At 46.5% G+C, this 26392-nt stretch overlaps 3 protein-coding genes and 1 long non-coding RNA gene across 13 annotated transcripts in view; 2 read left to right on the forward strand and 2 right to left on the reverse strand.

Annotated features, from left to right (window-relative positions):
• Window positions 1–39: 39 nt before the first annotated feature.
• On the reverse strand, window positions 40–14594 carry IL4R (interleukin 4 receptor). Of its 2 annotated transcripts, XM_071815358.1 has the most exons (11): window positions 14254–14594; window positions 11241–11397; window positions 10484–10596; window positions 7922–8063; window positions 7012–7166; window positions 5833–5987; window positions 5082–5238; window positions 3968–4067; window positions 3285–3354; window positions 3071–3147; window positions 40–2969 (listed from the first exon to the last, which is right to left on the reverse strand). In XM_071815358.1, exons 3-11 carry the CDS (start codon window positions 10551–10553, stop codon window positions 575–577), a joined length of 3321 nt encoding a protein of 1106 aa, XP_071671459.1. In that variant the 5' UTR covers window positions 10554–10596; window positions 11241–11397; window positions 14254–14594; the 3' UTR covers window positions 40–574. The 2 variants fall into 2 exon arrangements, with proteins under 2 accessions (XP_071671459.1, XP_065706340.2); XM_065850268.2 differs by lacking the exon at window positions 11241–11397.
• NSMCE1 (NSE1 homolog, SMC5-SMC6 complex component) lies at window positions 14226–21467 on the forward strand. 7 transcript variants are annotated; one of them, XM_065850273.2, is made up of 8 exons: window positions 14226–14249; window positions 15330–15488; window positions 17651–17772; window positions 18458–18535; window positions 18972–19118; window positions 20068–20184; window positions 20661–20781; window positions 21244–21467. In XM_065850273.2, exons 2-8 carry the CDS (start codon window positions 15371–15373, stop codon window positions 21324–21326), a joined length of 786 nt encoding a protein of 261 aa, XP_065706345.1. In that variant the 5' UTR covers window positions 14226–14249; window positions 15330–15370; the 3' UTR covers window positions 21327–21467. The 7 variants fall into 7 exon arrangements, with proteins under 7 accessions (XP_065706345.1, XP_065706342.1, XP_071671465.1 ...); XM_065850270.2 differs by lacking the exon at window positions 14226–14249 and adding an exon at window positions 14585–14742; XM_071815364.1 differs by lacking the exon at window positions 14226–14249 and adding an exon at window positions 14654–14729.
• On the reverse strand, window positions 18429–26045 carry KDM8 (lysine demethylase 8). 2 transcript variants are annotated; one of them, XM_065850269.2, is made up of 7 exons: window positions 25509–26045; window positions 25036–25187; window positions 24479–24611; window positions 23587–23628; window positions 22698–22847; window positions 22217–22309; window positions 18429–22118 (listed from the first exon to the last, which is right to left on the reverse strand). In XM_065850269.2, exons 1-7 carry the CDS (start codon window positions 25998–26000, stop codon window positions 21954–21956), a joined length of 1227 nt encoding a protein of 408 aa, XP_065706341.2. In that variant the 5' UTR covers window positions 26001–26045; the 3' UTR covers window positions 18429–21953. The 2 variants fall into 2 exon arrangements, with proteins under 2 accessions (XP_065706341.2, XP_071671463.1); XM_071815362.1 differs by having other exon boundaries at window positions 25731–26043.
• The window catches only part of LOC136108479 (uncharacterized), a 136906-nt gene continuing 136017 nt past the window's right edge, over window positions 25504–26392 (forward strand). Inside the window, exon 1 of one of the 2 annotated variants that reach the window (XR_011741527.1) lies at window positions 25504–25905. This is a non-coding gene — a long non-coding RNA (uncharacterized lncRNA). The remainder of the gene's footprint in view (window positions 25906–26392) is intronic. The other variant, XR_010652396.2, reaches the window with a different exon arrangement.

Consider the following 26392-nt stretch of genomic DNA (forward strand, 5'->3'; position numbering starts at 1 on the left):
TCTACAGAATAAGATACTAATCATCAACAACAGCATTGCTCAAGCCCAAATTACAGTAATCTTTATTTCCGGTCTTGACTGAGCAAGTTTAGACACACAAGGGCCATGCCGGGGCTGGGAACACAGCCCGTCCCTGCTCCCCGCAGTAAGTAGGTCCTGGCAGCTGTGTGACGCTGCCAGTGCCCGTCAGTCACTTCCCTGGGACCTGTACCTACGTCCCACTCGCAGGTGCGTTAGCTCCACATCACCTTCGTGTGCTTCCAAAGGAACACCCAGAGCCTGGGCAACAGGTGTTGACCAACAACTCCTGCTCACCTGTAGAGAACAACCACAGCCAGAGAAACTTCAGCTCCGGCTTCTCCCCCCGACAGAGCCGTACGGCAGCGGGCAGGTGCCGGCTCTGCCGTGCCGCAGGGCGCACCGGGCGCCAGCGCTGCTGCGGCTGGAGCTCACAGCCCTGGATCCACGGCTCACCTGCGGCAGCCCTCGCTTCAGGCTAGGATGGAAGAACAAGCAACATTTCCATTTGCCATACAGTTTATTTCCAAAGACTGGTTTGATCAGTCTTGGCAAGCTAGGCTACTTTCATGTAGCAGTTGTCCTCTTGGGCCAGGGCTTGTACAAGTTTCATTTTTTTTCCATTCTTCCTGTTGTTTTCCCCCAATAGTTCTACTGGTCTCTCTATAACCGCAGGTGCCAGTCTGGACCCCTCCCTGTGACTGGTGTGAGAATCAGAAGGACAGGGCTTATCCACAAAAAGAGGAGATGACAGCATGTCTGAGACCAGGAGCTCCTGGGGCTCTGCAGTTTTTCTTTCTAAGTTTATCCCAATGCTGTCCAGTGACTCCTCTGGTGACCTTGCTGCTGAGCCACACGTGCCCACCGCAGGTGTCAGCACCTCTTTATTCTCCCCTGCGCTCCCACGTCTCCCCCGGCAGCTGTGCGTGTGGCAGCGGAAGGCAGCACTTAGTCTGTCACTGCTGCTCTCTTGCAGTCCTTTACCAGCACAGATAAAGCTGTTAGGTTTTGTCTCCATAGTTCTTTCTCTGCTGTTAAAATCTTGACAGTTCAGCTCTAACAAATGCAACAGCTGCTCGTCTGTGCTGGTATTTTCATCTTTGCTCTCACCAGACAGCTCACTAGAGCTGATGATTCGAAGGCTGCCGTCACCAGTCTGTGTGACATTCGCACTAGAGGCTAAATCTGGGACAATACTGCTGTCAAACCCCTGTGCAACCAGACACAGGCGGTCATCTGTCCTTTGGTCAGGTTCATGGATTATGGTAATTGGAGGTGTTTCTCTCAGGTTGTTGTACAAAAGATGAAAGAAGGGTTTGTACAGTGACCTAGAGATAACCTCACTGTCACTGTCACAGTATGTACCACTACATCTAACTGCATTATCAAAAGTTTGATAACCAGATGGTTGCGATTCAATAGGGCAAGAAATCATATTGGCTTTCTCTTGAACATTTTGATATGCTAATTGTGTATGTATTTCTTCCTCTGGTAGGAAAACTGAAGTGCTGTCATTTGCAGGCATGGAGAAAGATGGAAAATCAGGATGTTCTGAGCAGATGTTTTGAAAATCAAGCCCAGTGCAGGGAGATCCATAGTTGGTATAACATGTCGGATTGCTAGGGGGTGGATACATTTGACCTCTGCAGGTAAGTTCTGGTGTCTCTGAAGACTCTGTCAAAGGTGGTGAGGAGCAGATATTTTCAACACAGGTACTCAGGCTATTGTCAGCCATAGACTGAGACATAAGGCTATCAAAGCTCTTATAGGCAGAGCTGCTCGGTTCCTTGGATGCAGACACAAGAATATCAAAGCTCCTGTATGCAGAACCACAAGGCTCCGTGGATGGAGACAAAAGGGTGTCAAACCTCTTGTAGGCAGAACCACAGGGCTCCATGGATGGAGAGATAAGGGTGTCACAGCTCTTGTAGGCAGAACCACAGGGCTCCGTGGATGGAGACATAAGGGTGTCAAAGCTCTTGTAGGCAGAACCACAGGGCTCCATGGATGGAGACATGAGGGTGTCAAAGCTCTTGTAGGCAGAACCACAGGGCTCCATGGATGGAGAGATAAGGGTGTCACAGCTCTTGTAGGCAGAACCACAGGGCTCCGTGGATGGAGACATAAGGGTGTCAAAGCTCTTATATGCAGAGTTACACAGCCCCATGGATGGAGATGCAAGGGGATCAAAGCTCTCCTGCACAGAGTTGCTTATTCTGTCTTTTTTGGTCCCAAAGGATGGCTTATTTGCAGGTTCCTGGATCAGGTCACACAAGTCATGGTGGCTTTCAGAACTGCACAGAAAAAGGCCTTGATGAAGCATATGTTGAAGATCTCTTGCATCCAGAGAAGTGGAATTGATGCTGGAGCTCTGATAGCCAGATTCAAAGGATTCTTCTGATTGTTCTGACTTCTTGCTCACGGTACTACAATTGTAGTCATCTTGAGAGGCTTTGGTGAAAAGGGAGACTGTATGAAAAATATCACATGGCTGCTGACTCTGGGCTGTGCTTTCCTTTGCATTTTGCTGTGATGGATTTTCTGAATCATGTTTCTCAAAGGTTTTATTCTCACCTGTGATGATGCCTGAGTCTTTATTGTCTTGTGTGTTGTCTTCATCTGCCAGGATGTCAATAAACATGCTGGCTAGAGCATCGTTGTGTTCCGTGTGCTCTCTCAAAGCACTGACACTGCTCTCATGGGGCTCGAACGCTGTGATCGGGTCACCAGGCTCTTCCTGGCTCTCAGCCTCAATGTCTGTTAAACATTCACAGATTTCTAGAGATTCTTCAACCAGAATTGTCTCAGGGGTTAAAACTGCGCTGCTGCCTTTTGGAAACCACTCTCCAGACTTGCTGTGGCAACTGCAAGATTTCTCAACATTTCTGATATTATCTGTCCCCTTGATGCTTTGGCTTGACAAACTTAGAGCCATGCAGTTCTTGCAACTTCTGTTTTTAGGAGTCAAAAGGAAAAGACAGTAAATGTTTATGTAACAGAAAGCTACTTAATGCTGTAAAGCAGAGGGTTTATTTTCTTTTATCTTACTTACATTTGGTTTTCCATATAACTCTGCTTTACATCATGGAAAGGGAACTTAATTTCATCAATGTAGCACAAGACTGAAAACTAATGAAGATACAAAGGAGATTAGGACACATGCGAATTGTATTTTGTATCCCTTGCATTAGCCAGACAATAGCACTTATTACATATTCTACATCTGGTGATCAGGAAAGGGTATTTTTGCAAAACTTTTGGATTACCTTGACATTTTTTACGACCAAATGGCTCTTTGCTGGATTTGGGATTTGATCCCACCATTCTTTCTTCACTCTGCAAGGGAAGAATTAAAATTGTTTGCTCTGATCGCATTGTGGTTTCATCAGCGCACATTTCCCTCTTCTCCCCCTTGGCCATCGGCACCACAGCACCAGAAGTGCTTGTTCTGTGCATCTCCAAGTGCTGCTTTTCATTAAACTAATGCAAAGATGTTTGTATGTTTGGTGCGTGACTGCACTGCACAACCGCAGTCACATGTTCTTCTAATTGTGTCTGAAATGATGTGTGAAACAAATAAGATCCCACTTTCACATTACCACTAAAAAAATGTTAAAAGAAACACAGATATTTAACCATCATTACTGGAACTCCAGCAAAGACTGAGGTCTAAAACTCATAAACCCCGTAACTGTGGCCTGTTTTGAATGCTATAACGACTCCATTCTAGTAAGATTAATAGAGAATATTTGGTTATCTATTCGGAAAATGACAGAGTGCAACTGACTCATGTTTATACAACATTTGCTCAAAGAGAGGGAGATAAAGGTACTGAGGAAAAACAAAACATTAGATCCCTGTACTTCTACACATTCAGCTAATCCACTAGCAACACTGGTATCTGTGCAAACTGCTGCTCTACAAAACCTGTCAACAGTATGATACATACTTGGTAAAACAGAAGTAACAAATGACAGATACTGCCATGACCAGTATGCAGGCTCCAGGAACAGCCGTCTGCAGAATGTCTTCAGCTGTTACTTGGTAATCTGTTAAACGAACACAGACATTTACATGTGTATGTGCATATAAGTACTGGCAAGACCCAATTAATTGCTCTTCCTTAGCACTACAAAAATGCTCCTGCCGAGAATGTAAAATGAAGCTTCCGGCAGACAAACCCCAGCACACGGAGCTCACAGGGCTGTGTGGTGTCTGGTGACAGTGCTGGGGCTGCAGGCAGGGCCAGGGCTCAGGGTGACAGCGCTGGGGCTGCAGGCAGAGCCGGGGCTCAGGGTGACAGCGCTGGGGCTGCAGGCAGGGCCGGGGCTCAGGGTGACAGCGCTGGGGCTGCAGGCAGGGCCGGGGCTCAGGGTGACAGCGCTGGGGCTGCGGGCAGGGACAGGGCTCAGGGCTGGGCACACACCGTGCACCGTGGGGCCGTGTCAGTGCTCAGGACAAACCTGTGACACAGTCCCTAAAGCGGCATTATTGTCTCCACTGTGGTGCAGCTGCGCTGCTCCTCTCTGTTGCTCTTCAAAGACTTTTATAAACCCTCAGCCCTTGGATGGTTAAAGCACTGCTTAATTTGCAGCCTAAATATCTCTTGTTCATTTAAACCTACTTGCTCTTACATCAACCTTGTTCTTTACTTTAAGTATCTCTTCTCCTTCCCTGGTGTCTACTTCATGAAATATTTATAGAGAATAAACACATCCCTTCTCGGCCTTTTTGTTTCCCACAAGGCTAAACAATCTCACTTCCCTTGGCTTTCTCTTCCTTAGTTTCTCCCAAAATTGCTTTTTCACACTTTAGAAGTGTCTTTGGAAGGTCTTCTAAACAAATTAGGGTCACACCTAATCTACAGGCAAAATGTGCAAAATTGTTATGCTCAAAAAGTAACCAATGGTTTTTGTCTTTAGAACCTTTTACAGATGTAGTCACAATACATTCAAAATGACGATGATTCTGTAACTCTGCTCAGAGAGCAATGTGGTATATATGAAATGGTTTATAAAACTACACCATCCTTTTATCGAGCTGCTGTTTGTCACAATACTCACCATAGTGAAATTCAACAACCTCACTCCATTCACTCCAGTACCCCGGGTAGTCTGTGTAGTTACACCTTACACTTGCCACGTAATCATAGCCTCTCCTCAAGGAGCTTGCAGTAATTTCAAAACTTTTTGCCTGGTAGTTAATTACTTTTGCAGAAACCTGAAAAGAAAGTTATAAAGTTCACTTTAATTTCTATATGAGGTGAAGGGTTAGTGACAGCAATTGAATAACAACAGTGTTACGTGTTTCAGTGACCTCTCACAAATGAATGCCTGTTCCCCTAACGTGCTGTGTGTGACACCGCACGTTGTTGCCCTGAGTGGGTGGTATTTGTGACATGCCACCATGCACGTTCTTCCCCTGTAGAAGCAGCATAGCCCGAAGGTGCTCGCCCGTTCAGGGGTATCTTGAACGCCTCGGGTGCACCACGGTGTCACGAGCAGCCTCCTGGTGCCTAAGGAGCAAATGCTGTTGAGGGAGCAGCAGCGCTGTGTTTCCAGGCTCTGCCCTGTCCCCTGTGAGCAGCAGACCATTTTGGGGTGGCAGTCGCAAGAGCTGCGATCCTTTAAAGCCCAGCTGAACCAGCTTGCGGCAACGTAACCCGTGGTAAGCGTGCCACTGGGAACACTGTGGGACCTGCCATTGCTGGCCCTTACACTGTTATTCATGAAAAGGTTTCAAGGCTTTGCAGATGACTTTTTAAATCTGAGAGCTCCAGAGACACAGAAAACGAGGAGACTGGCTGTCTCTTACCTCTGTTGGGTGCTGCTTCCTCCAGTATTTCACTTCGTAGATGACGGGCTGTCCAGAGAGCCTGGATGGAGGAGAGTAGCTCTCCTCCCAGCTTAGATTGAAATTACCATTTTCAGCTTTCCCAATGGCAAGATTTTTTGGGGCCCGTGGCTTAACTGTATATTAGAAAATACAATTAAGGAGAACACGGCAATGGGAAAGCACTGATGGAGCGAAGCAGAGACAAACATTCACCAGGGACCAGAACCTCATCGCAGCCAATGCATAAAGCCCTTTTCATTATGGTGTAGCACAGGGATATGGAGGCCAAAACAGAGCGATTGCAAGTTATTAATTAACAAGCACTGAATCTTCAAGCTGGTTGAACAAACTGCACTGGATGCACTTTCAGCCCAGAGAACGGGCAGACCCTGCGGCCCCACAGCAGCACACGGTGCGGGGACACAGAGCCCGCAGCCCCCGCCGGGCTGTCCCGCCTCGCACACACCCACATGGGCTCCTGCTTGTTCTGCTGAGAGGCAGCAGCGACAATCAAGTATTCTGAAAAGACCGGGCTCACTGATGCAGATAACGCCTGCCTAAGCCGTGTGAAGGATTCCTGTGAGTGTCTGAGGTGCCAAGTGTTCAGAACAAGCACACTGTTCTGAACAAACGAGATGTCTATAGTGAGACATAAACTGCATCTACGCTCTGTCCTGTGAGAGAGTCACTAACTTCTTATCACTGGTGGCTGTAATCCAACAGCAATTACTGTAAAAATCTCTGTTCAGGGGGCTGACTCAATTAGCATGAAAAATCAGAGTATGGCATAGACAGGAATGGAATACATTTCAGTAGGGATAGCCTAGTGTCTTTTTAGAAACTGGAAGCAGCACATTCCTCTTCATCCTTGAATTCTACAGCCACAAGTAAAATGCACCAAACACTTGTCTGAGCCCCCGAAATGCTGCTGGCTGGCAGCTGGAGGACTCATCCTCTGTTTGCTCTATTACTTATCCTCCTTCCTTAAGAATCTGCTCCAGAATCAGGTTTCTAAGCCAAATGGATTTTACAATAAACAAGCATGGCACTTTTTGCCTCTGGTAAGGAAAAACTGTTTCAGTGACATGAGTGAGGAGTTGGTTAGGATTGCAAAGCCTGGAACCGCATATCCTGGTGACAAAGTAAACAGATTCTTACCAACCAGGGCTGGTGTAACACTGTAATTCCACATATCAGTCCCATTGAACTGTAGAGCCAGAATATATGTGAGGCCTGATACAAAATAATCCGGATATATTGTGCAAGTGCACTTTAAATCATCTTTTCCATTCTCAGGGATACACACATGATTTCTGAAAAACAGGCAGAAAATTACATGATGTTTAGAAAGTGTGGCACACTATTTCTTGAAAGGGCAAAATCAAGTTTCCCAATGTGAAGAGCTAATCAAATCTGGGACAAACAAGCTCAGTTCCTAGAAATGTTGAGCCCAAACAAATACAAACCAAATCTGACCTCCCACAAGCTCCTAAACAACCCACCATCCCCAAGCACCCCTTGGATATCTGTATTGCCCTTATGAAAAACACATGACAGAAAGGCTAAGGATTGATCTCAGGAGGAAAGGTTAACACCCTTCGTCACAACAGGTTTTCTACAGTGTACAGAATGAGGTTATTTGGATGTCTGTGTGCAGAAATCACGTGGAGAGGAACAGAGAGCACAGATGTTCCTTTGCTGGAGGTGCTGACCGGCCCTGCTGCAGGACAGGGACAGCAGATGTGGCTGAACACAGACTGCAGGCTCCAGGGAGAGCACCCCTCACACGGGCTGCAGACTGGGAGATCAGGTCAGATTTCTCCTGAAGGAGGTAAAATTTCGCATGCAATGAAGCTTGGGTAAACCTACAAGAGCCCACGCGCTCCTACAACTAGGAGCTCCTACAACTGCTAATTGCAGCAACTCGTTTTCCTCCTGGTGAGAAGAACAATCTGGATTACATTTTGTCCCGGACACCCATGGTACAGAGAGGAAATTAAAGCTGATAATGGCTGTAGGATATATGATGTTCCAACAATGATAATGTAGCATTTTAATAAACACTTACGGCAGATCAAGAAAATCCTTCCTGTAATAGAGCAGGAATTCTTTGGAGCAATTTGTGTGTGCAGGCACCTTCCAGTGACAAACCAGCTCTTTGTCATAGTCAGTGAAGCACGCGAATTCCTGTACCCGTCCTGCAGCCACAGCTGGCGAGCAGCAAGAGAATCAAAAGAATAAATTGGACTACGCAGAAACGTTAACTTTTCTATCTAAATAGAGCTACCAACCCCCTACGAATTAAGTGAAAGCAGCGTTATTTTTCACATTCTAGGTAAATGGAAAGAGATTTGTGTCACCAGAACTTAAGAAAAAAGCAGAAATCATTGGTCAAAATACCTTGTTTAGAAGTGGAAAGGGAAGTGGCACACACAGTCCTGGGTGTTCCCTCCAGCCCCTGTTCTGTTATTTCCCTGCACTCCACAGTGGACGCGGGAGCACAAGAGGAGGAGCTGAGGGACACTGAGCTCATCCTGCATCAGCACTAACAGTGCGCTGAATGTCATCACTTCGGGGTGAGGCAGCCAGAAATAGATAAGATTTTTATCATCCCAGACATCTCTGATGTTCGATTTCTCTGTTATTAGTAAATATTAACAATATCTCACTTTTCCTGCACAAGTTGTACAGATCTAAATCCTTCTCTCCTGCTCTCTGTTGCAATCCCCTGTAAAAATTTAGAGCAGCTTTGTCTGGTTTTTAGAATCCTATTAACTGACTTTTTTTTCTGTTAGTTTGCTAGGGGATTTTGCTAGAAAGGTTCCTGCAGCTATTATACAAAGGCCATATAAAGATAACATTTCATTTCTCTATAGTATGTAAATAATTTTGTTTACATGGTCCAGCACATCACTAACTCTCCACTCTTATCATTTACATTGCAATTTCAAGATTAAATTGCCAACAATTCACATGCTGCAGGATCCTTGCCCTTCAGCCACTGCTGCTTCACAGGCTTATTCTTTCCAATGGGTACCCAAGTTTGCTATTATTCCTCCAAAACAAAAACTACAGATTCCATAAAAATCATAATCTAAATTGTCTCGTGTATCAAGTGGTTATAAACCTAGAACTGACTGCTGCTCATGGTTTCATTAGTGTTCCAATATTTAGAAAAGGTTTCATTTTCTTCTAGTTACTAAGGCCAGATGTTTATTAGAACTATTATGTCCCTTCTGGAGGGCAGCACCACATGTAGTTCCCTTTTGTTCCGCATGGTCCTTGACTCTTCAAAAAACCCCGAGAATCATCAGAAGAGCAGCAAGTTAGAGATGAAGCTTCTGCAATACTGCAAGAGTCACAGAGTTCATTTGTTCCAAAACAACCATTACGTATTTATCCTGTTGCTGTTGTTTATACTTGGTTGCCATTCGTATTTTTGTTGTTAAGTTTCGTCTTTTTATCCACCTTAAGATGACTTTTAAAAGAAGTACGAATATTTTAAGCCCTTTAAATATGACCACCATTATTTTTCAATGTGTTAATGATCTTACACTTCCACAAATACTTCAATTAAATGGAGCTCTTCCTGCTGGGTTAAGCTGCGATGATCAGCAGCTTTACTTTATCTTGCCTTTCAGTGTCCTCAGTGTCCAGAACTCCCTATTATCCTCTGCATTATTTTCCTGTGGCCTTCTCCCTCTTCCACCTCTGGTACACTGTGTTTTTAAACCTCAGATATTTGAGAATTTCCTTTCGAAACCACATACAGTACAGGGTTTGTTTTCAGTTCATGCGCTTCAAAAAGGGAACTGAAATATTGGATTTCTTTTTTAATCCTTAACTAGAACACCATGCTGAAGAAAAAAAATCTGTGAAATTAAATGCTGATAAAGATAATTTATAGAAAATGCGGGGTTACCTAGATCAGATGACCCAGCCAATGCGCCCTTGCAAATCTCGATCCTTCTCTTTAATTCAAATTTGAATTGCACTATTTCATAGTGCATAAGAAAGTAGCTAATAAATCTTATTTTTTAGAGACGTGCTATTTTAAATTTTCTTTTAACTATTTTTGTTTGCCTTAAAATGCAAAAAAAAAAATCCACAACAACAAAACAACAACAAAACCCCAAACAAATCAACCAAAAAACCCAACAAGCGACTGGCAGCAAGTGCCTGCAAAACGTGTTCCATCTGGTGAACGGAGCGTTCCAGCTCAGTCCTCCGCGCTCCGCAGAGCACACCTGGCGGTGGCTGCTCGGGCCATGGCGGGCACGGCTGCTCCACACACCTGCTGCTCCACACACCCGCTGCTCCACACACCCGCTGCTCCCGGGGGTCTGGAGCCGCCCCGTGGTCCCCGGTGTCCATGGAGTCTAATGGGGGAGCAGGGAGCTGACCTGACAGTCTCAGCTTCTCCTCCCTGCAAATTCCTGGTTTTTCTTGCCCACGTGGTCAATAAAAAGAAAAGGTCTAAGAATTTATTCCAGTATACAGATATTTCTGACGTTTGAAGTTACACGCTTTATATAAGTTAATTAATGACAATAGTGTTGCCTACTAGTCATTGGAAAATGCTGCTGACAAAAAACTTCAGTATAATAATTTAAAACATTAACAAATGTACCTTCATTTGTTGTATACAAGAAGAAAAGGATCCAGAGGGTGTGCAGTGCAGTGCCTGGGTTTGCTGCCATCGCTGCCGCCGGCCGGGTTCCACAGACAAGCTGCGCTCAGGTTCTGCCAACAGAAAACACCATTGCGAGCTCCTCGTGCGTGGACAGGTGAGGGTGCAGATCCCCCGCGATCCTCCCACAGCCACCGCACGGAGCCCTGAGCAGCGTGGAGGAATCGGGATAATACAAATGATGCAGAAGACTCTTCTGCAAAGTTTTAATTGCAGTGGACACTGGACCTGCCCTCATCAGCTGCTACACAAGCAAGGCTGCTGGTACGTGAGACATCAAGCACTAGAGCAAAACCACTGACAAACATGTCAAAGCCCTACGATTCCACTCAGATAACTGAAAGAATTTAAGATTGAAGTGTCTGATCTACTGACTAAAGCGTTTCCCCCAAGCCTTATCACCAGTACCCTCGATAGAGTATCATCCTCCTGAAAAAGACTTTAGCAAAGACCTCTGAGCCTTCCTTCAACAGAATGCAGATTCATTAAAACAGTAAATAATCAAAAGGAAGCTGTAAAACAGGCACCTGATCATGATATAACCAGCACGACTTTGGAGAAGGAAGATTATGCAGCTTTTACATATTTGAACTCTTTAAGCATAGCAAAATTGCTTAAGTAAACTGAAAACAGATGAAATAATTAATTAAAGACTTTCAAAAAACTTATTTCCTCAGGATTCTTTTGCTGATACAACCTGGCCGCTCAGCGGAAGGTCACATGCAGCTCCAGATTCAGCTCCAAGGCAACTACCTCACAACCCAAGTTCCTGCGCTTGTCAGAGAAGTCATGTTTAATGATGCTGTGTTCTTCCCTTCCCACATGCACGACAAACCACTCTTTAAAACAAGCTTCTAAAAATTAAACACAGAACATTTCAGTCTTAGAGGTTAAGGGATAAGAGATTTGTCAGTGAAAACAGAAGATTTGAATGGAAACTTCTGTGACTGTCTCTGAGGCACTTACTGCTTATCTGTAATAAACGACGTGCTTGAAAGATGGATTTCTCATAAACGCTCAAGAAAACTCATACTCAATAGTTGAGCTTTTGCCATTTTGGGGAACAGAAAAAACATGACTGAACATACTAACAATTTTTTTTTAAAAGAACACAAGTGCTGCTGCTGCTCAGAAAAAAGGAGGAAACCATTCCAGCATTAAAAAATCCTCCTTCCTTGTGTCATTTTTCCTGGAACTCTCAAGAGTGGAAGTGTTGCCTTCCCGGTTCATTGTCCAGTAAAACCGCTGCGTGACCGGAGTTCCCAGAAACTCTTGAAACTTTGGCACAGAATCCCGTATCACATAACCACGGATGAATCAGTAGAGAAAAATCCTCCCTCACAGGAGGAAAACTCTGCACATTGATGAAAATGGAAATAACCCATTGCCCTAATGAAACTGTTTTTTTTTTTTTTTTTTCTCAAATAAGAATAGTGGACTGTAAATCCAATGCAAAGGGATAAGATTTTAAAATGGCAATAGCTTTCCTGCCTGTTAGCCCTTAAGTTTTTCTTTATATCAGATAATGAGATACCAATCTTAAAAAAAGAATATAACACATATAGAGAATGCTAAGGTCACAGCACGCCTAGTAATTCCACTATGTTTGAGGAAAATAAGGTGTAAAAGACACAGGTGACTTCCCCAAAACTACGAAGGAAACCTCTCTTGGGGCCAAAAGCAGGTCCATGGGATTACTGACACAAGCTACATGCTCTGACCGTTTAGCATTTCTGTCTCTTGAAAAAAAATACGTGATTGAAAAGATTTCATTTGTTACCAAGGAAAGCAATTATAACTTCTTATCTGGTCTTCTAAATAAATTAGGGTCACACCTAATCTACAGGCAAAATGTGCAAAACTGTTATGCTCAAAAAGTAACCAATGCTCCAAAGACAAGCAACAGTAATTTCTACATAAGACTGTACAGGTAAAGGGCCACTCCCCATTGTAAAACTGGCTCTTTTTATAATTAAAGTATTCTTGCTTTATTCTCTCTGGTTTAAAACATTTGCTGTAGCTGCAGATTAAAATGAGATAAGCGGTATATAGCAAAGTGAAAGTCCATCACCTGATTTTGTATCTAAATCTGAAAAGAAAAAAGGTAGGGAGTAATTTCCGTATTTTTTCATTGCTGCTTTTAATTGTGTTTTTTTCTAAGTTTATCTACAAAACGGCAGACCCACAGGAACATAAATGTAACACCTGCTCTTTGAGATGCAGTGTGACTGTGCATGGGGAACAGCGTGGGCGTCCCGGACCAAGGGGGTTTTCAGCAGAATCTGGAAGCTGCGGCAGCCGAGGTTCAGATGAAAGGGCAGACTAAAGATACTCAGCAGTTCCAATAATTAAGGACGGCAACTCCGGTCAATGTGGGGCCAAAAGATAAAATACAATAGCTCCCACTTGGTGTTCTCTAAACTTCACAGTAACCATTCCCATGCACCTCTCTGCCATTCAATCAACACACTGTGGAGGGAATGATCTCCTCTTGTGCCAGGTGAGCACAAACTCAACCCATGACCTGCTCCTTAGATCACAGAATCCCTTAGTGGGGAGGCTTTGTCTCATTTTGTATCTTAAAGTCCATAATACGCATATTATTGCTTATCTGACACAGTATTGCCTGCATTATTGTATGATCGTTAAAGAAGGAATTTAACTTGAGCATGGTGGATTTTCAAGGAGCAAGACATTATTTTTTACCCTTTTTAAATTAGTAATTTTATTAATATTTTAATGTCATCGTTGTTCCACAAATTCCTTCGTGTAGTTGGGGATATTTACCACTACCATCATTTTGCACGACAACAGACAAATCACTCCTGCGTTTCCAGATCCGCACCCCAGCACACGTTCATATTGGGGTGACAGGAGTCAGCAAAGTGCCCAATAACGCATCATTTGGGCCCATACGGAACACAGCACTGTCACAAAATTTGACCAACTGCAAATCGCAGCTCGCGAGCAGCAAGATAACTTCAGATATTTTCCAATTTAGAGCTGACAGAAACTATGGAAACTGCTGAATTCAAACACGTCAGAAAAAATGCCCAAACCACCAAACGTCCGGACGGAAAGCAGCAGCACAGCTCGCTCCTGACACCGAGTTCTCAGCCCGGGGCTCAGAGTTCAGCACAAACGTCTGCAGCTCCCGGACCCCCGCACCGGAGGGTTCGTAACGAGCCTCGGGACCGAGCGGCGCCGCGCGGTTCACTGGGCACGGCCGCGGGTCAGTGGGCGGCACCGGGCGGGACGGGACTGCGGGAACCGCACCGGCTGCGTCCGGAGTTATTGCACAAGGAGCGCCCGGCGGAGATTACCCGAGGAAGGAGAAATTCGGCTGCCAGCGACGCCGCGTCTGCGACCCGCGGGCTCCAGCGGCGGCAGAGCCCGATCCTTGGGGTGTCCCGATCCCAATCCCGATCCCACGGGTGCCCCGGCCCCGATCCCGGGGGTGACCCGATCCCGGGGGTGCCCCAGCCCCGCGCTGTGCCGAGCGCTGCCCGCCCCCGGTCGGACGTGGAACAGCTCCCTGCAGCGACGGCACCGGCGCGGCCCGGTCACCGCCGCCAGGCCGCGGCCCCGGCCCTGCCCCGCCCGCCGGGAGCACCGACAGCGAGCGATCCCGCACGGGGAGAGCGGCCGCACCGCGCCCGCCGCACTGAACACACCGGCCCCGTCCTCCCGCCGAGCGGCAGCCCTGGTACCTTGTCTAGTCCGGCTCGCGGTGGGAGCGGCGCGGCGGGACCCCCGCCCCGGCTTCGGTCCGGACCGGGGCGGTCCCAGCCCCGCGGCCTCTGCGGGTCTGCCCCGGCCGAACCGGCTGTCGGCCGCGCGGCCACGCCCCGTCCCGCCGCTCCCGCTGCCAGCGCGGCACCGCCTACGGGGGTGGCCGAACACGCGTGACGGCGTCGCACGAAGCCGGGCCGCGCTGCCGGGGCTGCTGGCGCTCCGGGAGGACGCTGGGACACGGGGCCCGTGTGTCCCGGTCGGGCCGCCCCGCGCCGCAGCGCTCCCCCGCGGAACGGCCGGGCGCCGCACCGGGCGCTCGGGAGGCGGCCCCGGCCCCGCCCCCTCTGGACAGCGCACGGCCTAACCGCCGGGCGGGCGCTGCCGAGCGCATCGATACCAGGCGGTGGCAGCGATCGCCGAGCTGCCGAGCGCGGTCCTCGGAGGCCGGGGGGTGAGGCGGCCCGGTGAGCGGGGCCGGAGGCGCCGAGCGGGGCCCGGGCGGCCGCTGGGCGGAACGGACCCGCTGCGAGACCGTGCGGGGAGAGGCAGCGCGGACCGGGGCACCTCAGCGCACCGCTCGGTGCGGGGTTCGGCCCCTGCGCGGGGGCGCGGGAGCCTGGAAGCTCCTTTTTTCCTGTGACCTATTGACGGTTTGGGGCTGCGGCGGTCAGGGGATTTCTTGAGGTGCTTTTGCTTAGTTCCGATGTTCCTCGGAACACGTAGGGCAGGATTTTCTGACTGAAGTCACTCTCTGATCAGACAAGTCATGAGGTGCGCGGTGTTACGGAGCTGAGCGGTGTGTTGGGCACGCAGCAGTTCTGTTCCGCTGTGGGAACGATAGCACGATGCTACATTGTTGTTGTGCTCTGTAGCTAAAATCAGTTGGACTTTATTTTGCATCCTAGAACCTTGGAGTTGGTCACTGTGTTCTGAGAACAACCCCAGAGATCTGCTTTTCTGCCCTGATTCAATGCTAGAAGATTTAATTGAAATCCTGTGTGTGCTTGGACTGTGTATTTTTAATTTGCGTGCACATGTGCGTTAATTCCAGCTCGCGCCCCTTGCAGCGTTCGGAGCCTGGTGGGGACGGCGATGGCAGCTCAGATGACGGACGCTCATCGGCGGTTCCTGCAGGTCCTGATGTCTCATGGAATAATGGAAGGATCCGAGGCGAGGAAATTACACAGGCGCTGCTGTGAGATCCATAAAGGTGCGTCTCTTTCGGAGCGAAAGTAGAGAGATGGAAAGACTTTTTTTTTTTCCTGGTGCAGCTTACAAATAATTAGATTTCTGAAATGTATACACCATCTAAGAAAAAGTTGAAAAACTTCAATGATGTGAGTTTTCTCTCTCTTTCCTAAAATATAACACAGCAGCGAGGAAACGTAAGTTTTAATCAGGTCAGACCCATACAGAGCACTTTTTATTTTAGCAAAGATGTTCTTTAGATATAGTTTCTTCAAACGCATCTTAATAATGCTTAGTGCAATCTGAACAATAATTTTCAAATATGATCAGTATTACTAAAACTAACTTATATGAATTAATTCCTTTCTCCTGCTGGTTGTCAGCATTACATGCCAAGGCTATCTCCTACCTATGACATAGGTTTCTTTGAATACAAAAGGGTAGAAAAGCTGTGTCAGAGGACGTCAAGTCATATATTGAGATTCATGTGCTCTCTAGCCCTCGATGGAGTTCCAAGCTTATCTGTTTTTTCCTGGATTCAGCACATCTTAACTTGACAAGTATTTAAATAAAACAATATTAGGCATTTTCGTGACCAGCATTTCGTTTTCTAAAGAAATGGTCATTCACAAGTGTTTTCTCTGCTACATTCTTCAAGGCCAGAAGGTTAACAGAAAACACGGATGTATTTTCTTTTGGCGTATTTTTGATGAACCTAAGGATAATTTGAAGGGATGAAGTCAGGTTGCCTTTCAAAACAATGGCCGCATTTACTGAAGGACTATATTAGGTAATGTTTGTAATATGATTATAAAATGTAATCGTATATTAAGTTACAGCAAAGTTCATTAGAAAAATGGCTGATACAGTCCATATATGGAAGGATGTTTAGAAAATGGAAGAATGAGAGAAAACTACCCTTTTTCTGCCTATTTGGATGTACAGAAGCAGTGTGTTGATTAACCATTCATTAACATGGATTGGATCTGACCGGCTTTTGTCCGTGTTTTGTATTTTTATTGAACTGGCTTGGTAGCTGAACTCAGAAGGAAATAAGTGTTGACTTTGGTCTATAGTTATACCAATTTCTTAAGCATAATGTATTTTGTGCTTGGCCATTGAAAGACCCACTAAATAAATTATATATGAGAAACAGGGATTCACAGAACAGACAAGCATTTTTGCTTTACATGTTTTGTATGTCTTTTAGTATTTAGGATTCTAGAAGCCCCGGCAGCTGCTCCTGTGTGTGACCCAGAGTACTCATTATGGTTGTATCTTGTGTGCGAAGTTCAGCGAGAGCTTAGGGGAATTTTTCTTATCTGTGGTGGAATTTGCAGATAACCATCTGTTTGAAGTCTGTGTTTTATGTTACCAGAGAAGTGTTTACATTGCAAAACAACATAAAAATCCACTGTACGCTTGTTTTGACATTTTGCTTTGTAGTGCCTCAAACGTGGCAAAACTAGAAAAAGCAAACGTGGCTCTTGGCTCCTCAGACCGGGCTTTTTTGTGCAGACAGTGAAGCAAATCACAGAGCACGGGCAGCCAAGGGGCTGGGGAGGATCAGCAGGGTGTGCGCGGTGAGATCACACAGTTCTGCAGTGCGTGCTGTTGTGAACGCGTGGGGCAATGCTCTTCGGTGGTTTCTCTGCCGTGCCGTGGCAGGGCGCTGAGGCAGCGCTCTGGTGAGGTGGGGATGGAGGCTCTGCGGGAGGGCTGTGCTTTCTCCAGTGCTCTGCATCACGTTGCCTTTGCCGGCTCTGGAAGCCGTGCCCCGGTGGGCTCGCAGTGCTCTTGGATCTTGTCACCCGCTGTGCAGGGACCCTGCTGTTCTCATGGTGCGTTTCTGTCTGCTTACACACAGAACTGAAGAGTTTGTCTAAATTTAGGAAAACAAGCAAACAGACCCCAACCAACCAAGCCAACAAAACAAAACCAAAACACCCCAAAATATTTGTGTTCTGTTTATTTACTGTTTGCTGTTTCCTATTTCCTTTAAAGAAAATGCTTCCAAGCAGTGCCCTAGGGTAGCAGCTAATGAGCGCTCGTTCTAATGCTGCCTCACTGATTTTTAACTCTTTACCTAGGAAAACAATCTCAGCAGATAAAACATAAAAAGATCTGCCTGATGTGTTGTAATTTGGTTTTCTTGTGTATGTGCTTTTTCTTATTTATTTTCAGTGTACTATGCGCATGATAAACTGGATGATTTTGTCAGTACTATTAACAGCCACCTGCAGCCTTTGTTCATGCAGATCCGGAAGGGGCTGTCGGAGGGTGACGGGAAGGCACACTATGCGTTGGTGAGTATGTGATGTGCGGACACCATGGGTCTGTGTGAGGCTGTCCTGCTGTCCTGGGGCTGCTGCTTGTGAGCAGGGAAGCGGGAGGACAAACCGCGACAGCCCCGCTGCCTGGAGACGGGACCTACAGCAGCGCCTCGGTCATTGAGCATAAGCCTTGCTTCAGTGCCAAAGCGAGATGTATTTTTCACAGTAGACTTTCTCCCTCAAGGTGAATTTTAAAACTAGAAAACACAGGGAGCCTTCCAACATTAGTTTTCTTTTTTTTTTTAACTCAAAAATCAAGCCAGCATAAAAGGGTTGCTAAAGAATAGCCTGTAAAAAGTTTCTCTAGATGCTCTATCAGTTACTGTTTTTCACAGTGAAACACAAATGTGTTTTATAACATGGGTACTGCTCTTATCCAGACCGTACCCCGGTGTAACACGTCAGCTGTGCCATACAGAACTGTGTTAGTTCTGGGGGGGGTGAGTTGTTCAGAAGCAGCTGTGGAGAAATGTGGCTGGGAGGTTGGGGGTGTAAAGGATGGACCCACGTGCCATCTTTAGGAACCTTTCATGCCACTGAAAGAAGTGGTGTTGCTGCTGATTGTGAGATGGTGTATTCTTTATGCCAAGGATCTTTTGCAACTTATGGTGTAGAAATACAAAGATACGTTGATTTCAGTTTTTTTATTTTTTTGTAGGTGAATTTGGCAGAAACTGAAATAACTAAAATGGCTTCTGACTATACAGAGAATGAATTAGAATTGTTCAGAAAAACAGTAAGTATGTCAGTTATTAATTAATAAAACACATTATTTGTGAGGTTACCATCCTAAACTGAATGGAAATGGATGTGAATGGAGATGTGGTTCAAGAACTAGTTGCCATCTTACCCAAGTTTATCTCAAATCGAAGATGCAAGAAACAAAGAGCAGATAAACAGAACTGTCCCCCCAGGTGTGCTCAGGGGTCCCTGAATGCAGCTTCATTTAGGCAGATTGTGCAGTGCTTTTTGTGGAAATGTTTTTTTTGGCAAAAATTAAAACTGTGATTGTCAATAGTGATTGTTCCATCTCTTGGCCTTTGTTCTACAGTTCTGGTGCCATATACTGTAGTGTATCTCATATGTATGGATGGCAAAAAAAGCTGCAAGTTACTATAAGGCATGTCTATCTAATTGCATGTTTTAATAGTTGAAAACGTTTCTTTCTGTAGATGGACCTAATCATTTCATCAGAAAATGGCTTTGCCTCTTCCACGGATATTTTAAACTTGGCTGATCAACTTAAGACAAAGAAAATGAAGAAAAAAGAAGCGGAACAAGTGTTGAAAGTTTTTGCGGAGGATAAGTGGCTCTCTGAGGTAACTGCTATGTCTTTTCAAGTGTTCGTATTTTAATGGGTCCAGGTATTATTTCCCTATGGATGTGATGGCTGAAACTGGAGCTGCTCTTTAATGAATGATGGCAAAAAAGGTTTTGTGTGGCCTGTGCTTATTGCTGCTCCAGTCATTTTGGCAGAAAAGTTAATACATGTACAAGGACAGAGTCCTTGGGTGGGTCTGTACAGGACAACATGATTTGTTTCTCGTGCTGGAGCTGTGTGTAGAGCCCTGCACCATGTCGTACAGATGTCCTGTGTCCACGGCAGCTGGCAAACCAGAGCTGACAATGCTCTTCAGGGAGATTGTGCTGGGAGTTACATTTACAATATCCCAAAAAGTGGTGAGACCGAACATGTTAAAAGCTCTTGTACCAGCTGCATGGGCCACTGTGCACATTGTTAAATCTCCTTCATCAGGGAGAAACTGAGATCAGTTTAGCATGCGAACACAGCAGTCACTTGCCAAGACAAGCGAGACCTCAGTCCATTTTCTCCTGGATTCATCACATCATAGATCTCTAACCTGCTGCCACACTTTTACTCACATTAGAGTGATTTAGCAGATATTTTCAGAGATACTTCACACAGCAAATGCCTAGATTTTGCTGAAAGCCAGTAGAACTTCCACTTATGTGCAAATGGAGGGTCTCAAACCGTGTGTCTTTGTTACAGGGAGCATGCTTGCTCATCTGTGCCTTCCAGGGACTAGATCTCTGTTAAAGGTGTGAAGTCTTTATTCCCATCCTCTACACAAATTAATTATGCTACTTCAAAAGTATTTTGGCTTTGCATTACATCAGTGTCAGCATGTTAGTGTCACAATGGCAGAGAAAAGCAGATGTCAAATGCCTACTAGCAGGTGGTTAGAAAAGTCAAAAAAGGTAAAAGGAATTAAGATAAATTCCTTTTCTTGCCACTTGTTTCCTCAGAGAAATGGAGAATATACTCTGCATACTCGCTGCATAATTGAGATGGAACAATACATTCTCAGCAACTACCAAGACATGGCAAGGAAATGCTACATCTGTCACAGCCTTGCCATCCAGGTAACATGTTCTATTACCTCAGCAGGTGTCTGTCGATGTACTCAGGTGGGCATAGCTGCAGTTTGCAATATTAGGCTGGCACCGAAAAATTCTGGTCATGTAATTTGGTAATGGTGCCCATGTATACAAAGAAAATACCTTTTTTTTTTTCTGTATAGGTATTTTATCTTCCATCTTTGGAATAAAACTTGTCTTGGAGCAGCATCTCCAAGTGTAAACATGGAGACGGTGAACTTGGGCAACGAGGAACATTAGTTGATCATATAGGGAAATAGTTATTTCCTAGTTTCCAGGAAAATGCCTCCTTTTATAATTTACCAGCTTTGACATTTGAGTATCCACCAACCGTACTTTGTGAACCATCCTATGGAATAGAGCACTGCATATCTTGCTGCCCTTTGTAACAATTTTAGGTTAAACTGAAGGACAGGGTAGAAAAATATATATTTTTTTTTAATCAACACTTATGATTTCAGAGCCAAGTATGTGACTCTTGCGGAATTCGAATGCATTTACCTTGTGTCAGGAAGTGCTTCAGAGCTCAGACTGACCCACGCTGTCCGCACTGCAATGACTGCTGGTCTTGTGACATTCCAGGTACGACGCAACCCATTTTCAATAGAGTGTGATAAAACTGGAGAACAGACCGTGATATTCAGTGGCACTGCCTGTATTGTTTATGAATGTAGTTGAATATCAGTTATTTCTGGCTTCAGTTGTGTATTTCAGACAGTAAACCATATATGGGCAACACTGAGCCCTGAAAGCACGAGGATTTTGCCTTGCAGATCATGTGCCCATTGTTTCTGACAACATTAAAGTGCTGAGGTTGGGAGGGCAGGTAGGGGACAGATACAAAACATGACACAGCAACTTCTGGAAATACTGAACTCCTAAGAAGAGCAGAGTCTCTTTGGAATTCCTCTGTTTAGCCAGGGAAATCGGACATTCTGAACAGGAACACAGGAATATATAAAGCATTTTAAAAATCTGGAGGTTATACAATATAATCCTTTGTTTGCATGTCATTCATTAACTTTCCTTTTGTTTTCTTTGCAGGTATGAGTCGGATAGACTCCCAGTCACCATCAAAAGCAGGGAGAGCAGAGAAGAGCTTTGTTCTCAGCAGCAGACGATGCTAGGAAAACTTGCTCCCAGTGCCATTCCCCACTTTTGCAGAACAGCCAGACTGTATTGTATTCATTAGTAACAGTGCACTATTCAATGTACTTATTTCCTGAAATTTTAAGACTCTTACAATAAAACTATGGTTGACCTTCCAATTCTTCTTCACAGTCATACCTGCACAACTTTCTGGGAGGCTGTTTTGTGTACGTAGTTCCCCATATTCGTGGGTTGGGACTTCGGGGCATGTTTGGGTACAAAAGATGCAAATGTTTCCAGCCAGTGCTGCAAGCTGATCTGTGCAGGTGAGCTGTTGAAGAGCCTTTCTCGGCAACATGTTCTCTGTTTGTAGTTTCAGTTGCACAACTGCAGCTCTCCTCCCAGAGCAGGCTGGCTGGAGTCTGAACACGTTCAGCTGGCACTGCTGCTTGCGTTTCGTCCCTGCTTTAGACAGAAGTCTTTCACCATGCTGAAGCAAGGGTGGTGGTTTTTTGGTTTTGTTTTTTCATCCACCTCTAACCACTGCATAGGGAAGAACAGTCTCCTGCTTAAAAAGAATGCTCTTGTGAGAAGATGCCAGGTGGTACTTTTTCTGATTTTTAATTCCAACTACAATACTCGCAGACTTTGTGTGTGTGTCAGAGCTATGACCACCAGAAACTGACAGAGAAGCTGATATCAAGTGATCGTACATAGTGCCAATATTTAACTGGAATAAACAGAACCTGTCCAGGCATCAGAATACAGGATTGAAATGCAGCCTTTCTGAAATTGGGAAACTTATCTAAGTCAGGATCTTCCACATCCACCTATAAAAAAACAAAACGATCAGCAGTAGAATGTCTTTACTCAAATATGATTTGATAAAGCAACATTACTGATATTAAAATTTTGGGTGACTATTTACCTGACTAGTGTTGTGAAGAATATGGCTTTCATGCGGATACAGGTTTTCTGAATCTTGTGGTGAATATAGACGGATATACTTTCTTCCAAATACCTGTATATATTACAAGAAATATTTTCCATCTGTCATTAACCTGCACATTACTGGAAACTGTGGGTCACAGCTGGCATTTAACAGTAAAATATAGCTGATTGCAAGAAACATCATCTTTGTTAGTAATAAACAGACACTTCTATAGGAAAAAGTTAAATCAGATTATTGGAATTCAAGTACCTGTTCCCTTGGAGCAGATGGGAAATACCAGGAAATGCCTTTGAGCATTAAGTTGCAGGAGTAACAAATGCAAAATAGCAAAATACTATTTGCATATTCTCTATCCTTGTTCATGGAGCTGTCTGCCACCCTTGTCTCTAACACACACCATAAGCATTTTTTCTGGTTATAGCATTAATGGCATGTGTGCAGTAAGTAGAGTACAGACCTGGGCTAAAAAATTCTGCTGGGGATCCTGATGAAGAGGCGAGATCGTGCCCTCTGGACCAAACCAAGCGTTGATGGTGATGTCGTCTTCTTCCCCTTCCCCCAGGCAGCAGTAGTCAGGGATACTGATGTCCTCTTTCAGCTCTGGGATCTTTTCCCATAAAGAAATAAACATTAAAAAGGGTACATTCTGACTTGCCAAAGGTATGCAATTTATAGGACAGATGAACAAGGCTTAACACAAAACAAATGACCTGCTTGTCCAGCCAAGGCAGGAGAGAAGTAGCTGAACTGCAGGAAATGTCCTTGTACTTTCTGTCCTACCAAGCAGATTCTGCTGGATGGGGAGGTGGGAGAAAGTAAGGGAGTTCTGCTTCAGAGACCCTGTGCTTTAGTAGAAACCAGAGAAACACCCAAGAATAAGGTTTGCAGTTCATGGAAAAGGAGCAGCTGATCTTTTACACACCAAGCTTGTTCCTCTGTGAGATTCCTTTGTATGTCTCCCATCAACCTCATCTCTAGTAAATGGAATGACATTCCAGAACAGGGTGAACATACCACCACTGAAGGCTGTTTCTTGTCTAAATCTCTTCCCTGACTTGCATATTCTTTGGGGAAATGCTGCTTTCCAGGTGATATCCCTGTAAGCATATACTACATTGTAGCAAAACAGCACAAAGACTGAATTTCTTCAACCCTAAATGGGTTTTGTTTCTCTTCATTCAGTCAAATGGAACAAATCCTTCCCTTTGCTCTTCAAATTGTGGAAAAAGAAATCTATGAAATCGTGTGAATTCCCTGCATGCCCTTCCATGTAGAGCTGACATCCTGAGGGGACTCGTGCTACAAAAAGAACACTTGACTGCAGAAAGATAAAAACGCTGTTTTACCTGATCAAAAAGCTGGTGCTGGGCGAGGTATCCTAGACTGTTCTGAAATCACAGCAGAGAAAGAAAACAAATGCACAGTGATGTACAGGGTAAGACTTCTCAGTTAATTTACTTACAGGTAACATCCATTTCCAATGTCCTGTTTCAGAGTACTATAATTGTTTCAACAGCTGACTAGCATAAGGGGTCTTCTGAAATAGGCCCTTACAGATACACTGAAATTGTGGGAGTGTCGATATAGCCCCACAATCAACCAGTTCTCTAGCTCGAGTTACTGCAAGAAGCCTCGCTATAACCCTAGCAGAGTGGACAGCTCTGGTGTGGATCCTGTGACAAGGCCCTGCATGGTCACAGCCACAGGGACACAGACAGTTCCATCACTCCTCAAGTGTCTCAACGTTCTGCTCCAGGCTGCACCACAGAGCAGTGTGCAGTGGCACATGGTTCCTCCTGCCTGAACACCAGGGACGGAAATGAGAGCTTCAGGTGTTTGGCTGCAAAAGCAAAAGGACATTCCACTGCTCATCAACTTCTAATTTTACCTGGTGCCATGTGATTTTGGATCTTGATTCCAGACCTCACTAAGCAGTCTAATAACAGAGAGGAATAAAACTGCTGGCTAAGGATCCCTTATCATTAGATTCCACCATTCAGGCTTTTGCTGCTCCAGCTGCTGTACGTTTGATTATATATGAAGATGAAACTCAGCTATGGCTGCAATAACTATTTGTAGCTTCAGATCTTGAAAATATATCAAACCTTTTAATTCAGAGTTATGCTTATAGCATACTCCATCCCTTGACATCACCTCTAAGCATGTCTGTCCTAAGCAGAAATCCTGTACCAGTAACACACTGCTGTATTTGGAAATGAAACAAAATGAGTAACAGACCTTGTTCACAATATAGCGGTCGATGAAGTCACCAACAGTCATGAGCTTCTGAGACCACTCCTCGTCTGTGTATCGGGCACCCAATTCCACGGGAACTGTGCGGCACCCTGCGACTTGACAAAAATAGTCCACACTAAAATAAAGAAAGTTCCATTACCTTTTTATACTGCTCTTCTTACTAATTTTGAATGTAAGGCAACCAATCAAAATGAATCTAAAACTCTACTACCATAAGATTCTGTTCTCTCTAAAACCAACCAACCAGAGACAGAATTAGGAGGATGCAAGCAGCAAGGAAAGGAGCAGTCAAGTCTGTGTGTATATTATGCCACAGCCGTCTTATTTATTTAAAACCCTTGTGTATCTCAGTTAACTATTTCCTTAGGAGCTCAGCAGATTTAAGCCATCAGTCTCTCTTGCCTAGGGATCGCTAACCTTTCTGCTGCCGCTTCTGCCAAGTAAAAATGTTGTATCTTTTTATCATTAATGCTAGATCAAATCTGCAGAAAAGGATCCTCGGCCTTAATTAGGACAGGGAACAAACTTTTATTTCTCACCTCCACTTCTTCATACACGGCCAGTGGTCAATAATCCCCTCTAAGACCACAGGTTTCTGTGGAATTAGATAGTTGTCTCTGAAATGCTCCAGCGACGGACAGCGAAGGTGTGGAAGCTCAACAGTGCCTGGTGCGGGGTCAGCTCGGGCGCTCTGAACAGACACCCTGGGTCAGCAGCTGCTGCCGAAGCCTCCGCGGCTTTCCACGCCGGCCTGGCCTGTCCCGCGCACCCGGAGGGACAGGGATCCCGGGGGCGCAGGGACAGGGAACCCGGGGGGGGCGCAGGGACAGGGAACCCGGGGGGGGCGCAGGGACAGGGAACCCGGGGTCACAGGGAACCCGGGGTCACAGGGAACCCGGGGCCGGGGGAGCGGACACGGGCGGCGCGCGCGGCGCTGAGGGGTCGGGACCAGCAGGGGGCGCCGGCGGGGAACGCGGGGTCGCGCGCGCTGCCGGGGGTCTCGCGCTCGTACCTCAGCGCTGCCCGTGGCCACCTCGCGCCGCTCCGCGCGGGGCAGGTGCGGCTGCAGCACGCGCACCAGGCGCGCGAGCGCGTTATCCAGCACGGCCGCGCCCATCAGCAGCCCCAGGTCGCACAGGCGCACGGCGCGCGGCAGCGGGCGGCCCGCGGCCACCTCGGCCAGCGCCCCGAACAGGCAGCCGTAGGAGTACACCTGCCGCCAGGCCTTGCTAACCTCCCGCCACGGGCCCGCGTTCAGCTTCTCCCACGAGTAGTCGCGCAGCACGTCGCCCAGGCGCCGCAGCGCCGCCGCCGCCTCCCCGTGGGGCCGGCCCGCGCTGTAGAGCAGCCCGCGGGCCCGCCGCAGCAGCGGCAGCACGCAGTCCTCCACCTCGCCGCTCAGCGCCAAGGTCAGCCCCTCCTCGCAGCCGGGCAGCAGCGCCCGCACCTCTGCCCAGAGCGCGGCGCCTGCGGCCGGCTCCCCCGTCCCGCCGGGCGCCGCCATGGCAGCGCGGGCTGCCGGGCCTGCTCGGGGCGGCGCTGGGTGGCACCGGCCGCTCGGGCAGCTCCGCCCACGCGGCTGCGGAAACGGCGTTGGCGTCGCGTGCTGAGGGGGAGGCGGCCCCGCGCTCGCCCCGCCGCGGGGTCTCCGGTGCCCGGCGCGGGGCGGGGCGGTGTCGTCACTTCGCGCACATGCTCGCACGTCCCCAGTCGCTGCCGGCAGCTGATGCGGCGGTAGCTGCAGCCTTTGCGCTGCTCCCCGCGGCGGTTCTCAGAACGCAGGTTCATGATCGAGTGTCTCGGCTGCTGCAGCCGGTGCCCGGGTTAGTTTCCCCAGGTTAGTTTGGGTCAGGTCGGTCTCACCCCTGGTTCATCACGTAGCGGTTCATGCTGTTG

This window comes from Patagioenas fasciata, chromosome 15 (assembly GCF_037038585.1).
Source record: "Patagioenas fasciata isolate bPatFas1 chromosome 15, bPatFas1.hap1, whole genome shotgun sequence".
Classification (NCBI taxonomy): Eukaryota; Metazoa; Chordata; class Aves; order Columbiformes; family Columbidae; genus Patagioenas; species Patagioenas fasciata.

Bases quoted from the DNA above. Each gene is read 5' to 3' on its own strand.
- IL4R (XM_065850268.2), bottom strand. From the start codon at position 10,553: ATGGCAGCAAACCCAGGCACTGCACTGCACACCCTCTGGATCCTTTTC. The intron at 8,064-10,483 runs GTACATTTGTTA...GCTGCTCGCCAG, and splicing joins CTTGTATACAACAAATGAAG to CTGTGGCTGCAGGACGGGTA. The intron at 3,148-3,284 runs GTAATCCAAAAG...TATCTTCATTAG, and splicing joins TGGTCGTAAAAAATGTCAAG to TTTTCAGTCTTGTGCTACAT.
- NSMCE1 (XM_071815363.1), top strand. From the start codon at position 17,166: ATGGAGGCTCTGCGGGAGGGCTGTGCTTTCTCCAGTGCTCTGCATCAC. The intron at 17,773-18,457 runs GTGAGTATGTGA...ATTTTTTTGTAG, and splicing joins GGAAGGCACACTATGCGTTG to GTGAATTTGGCAGAAACTGA. The intron at 18,536-18,971 runs GTAAGTATGTCA...TTCTTTCTGTAG, and splicing joins TAGAATTGTTCAGAAAAACA to ATGGACCTAATCATTTCATC.
- KDM8 (XM_065850269.2), bottom strand. From the start codon at position 26,000: ATGGCGGCGCCCGGCGGGACGGGGGAGCCGGCCGCAGGCGCCGCGCTC. The intron at 25,188-25,508 runs GTACGAGCGCGA...GTGTCTGTTCAG, and splicing joins TGGCCACGGGCAGCGCTGAG to AGCGCCCGAGCTGACCCCGC. The intron at 22,848-23,586 runs GTAAAACAGCGT...TTATGGGAAAAG, and splicing joins AGCACCAGCTTTTTGATCAG to ATCCCAGAGCTGAAAGAGGA.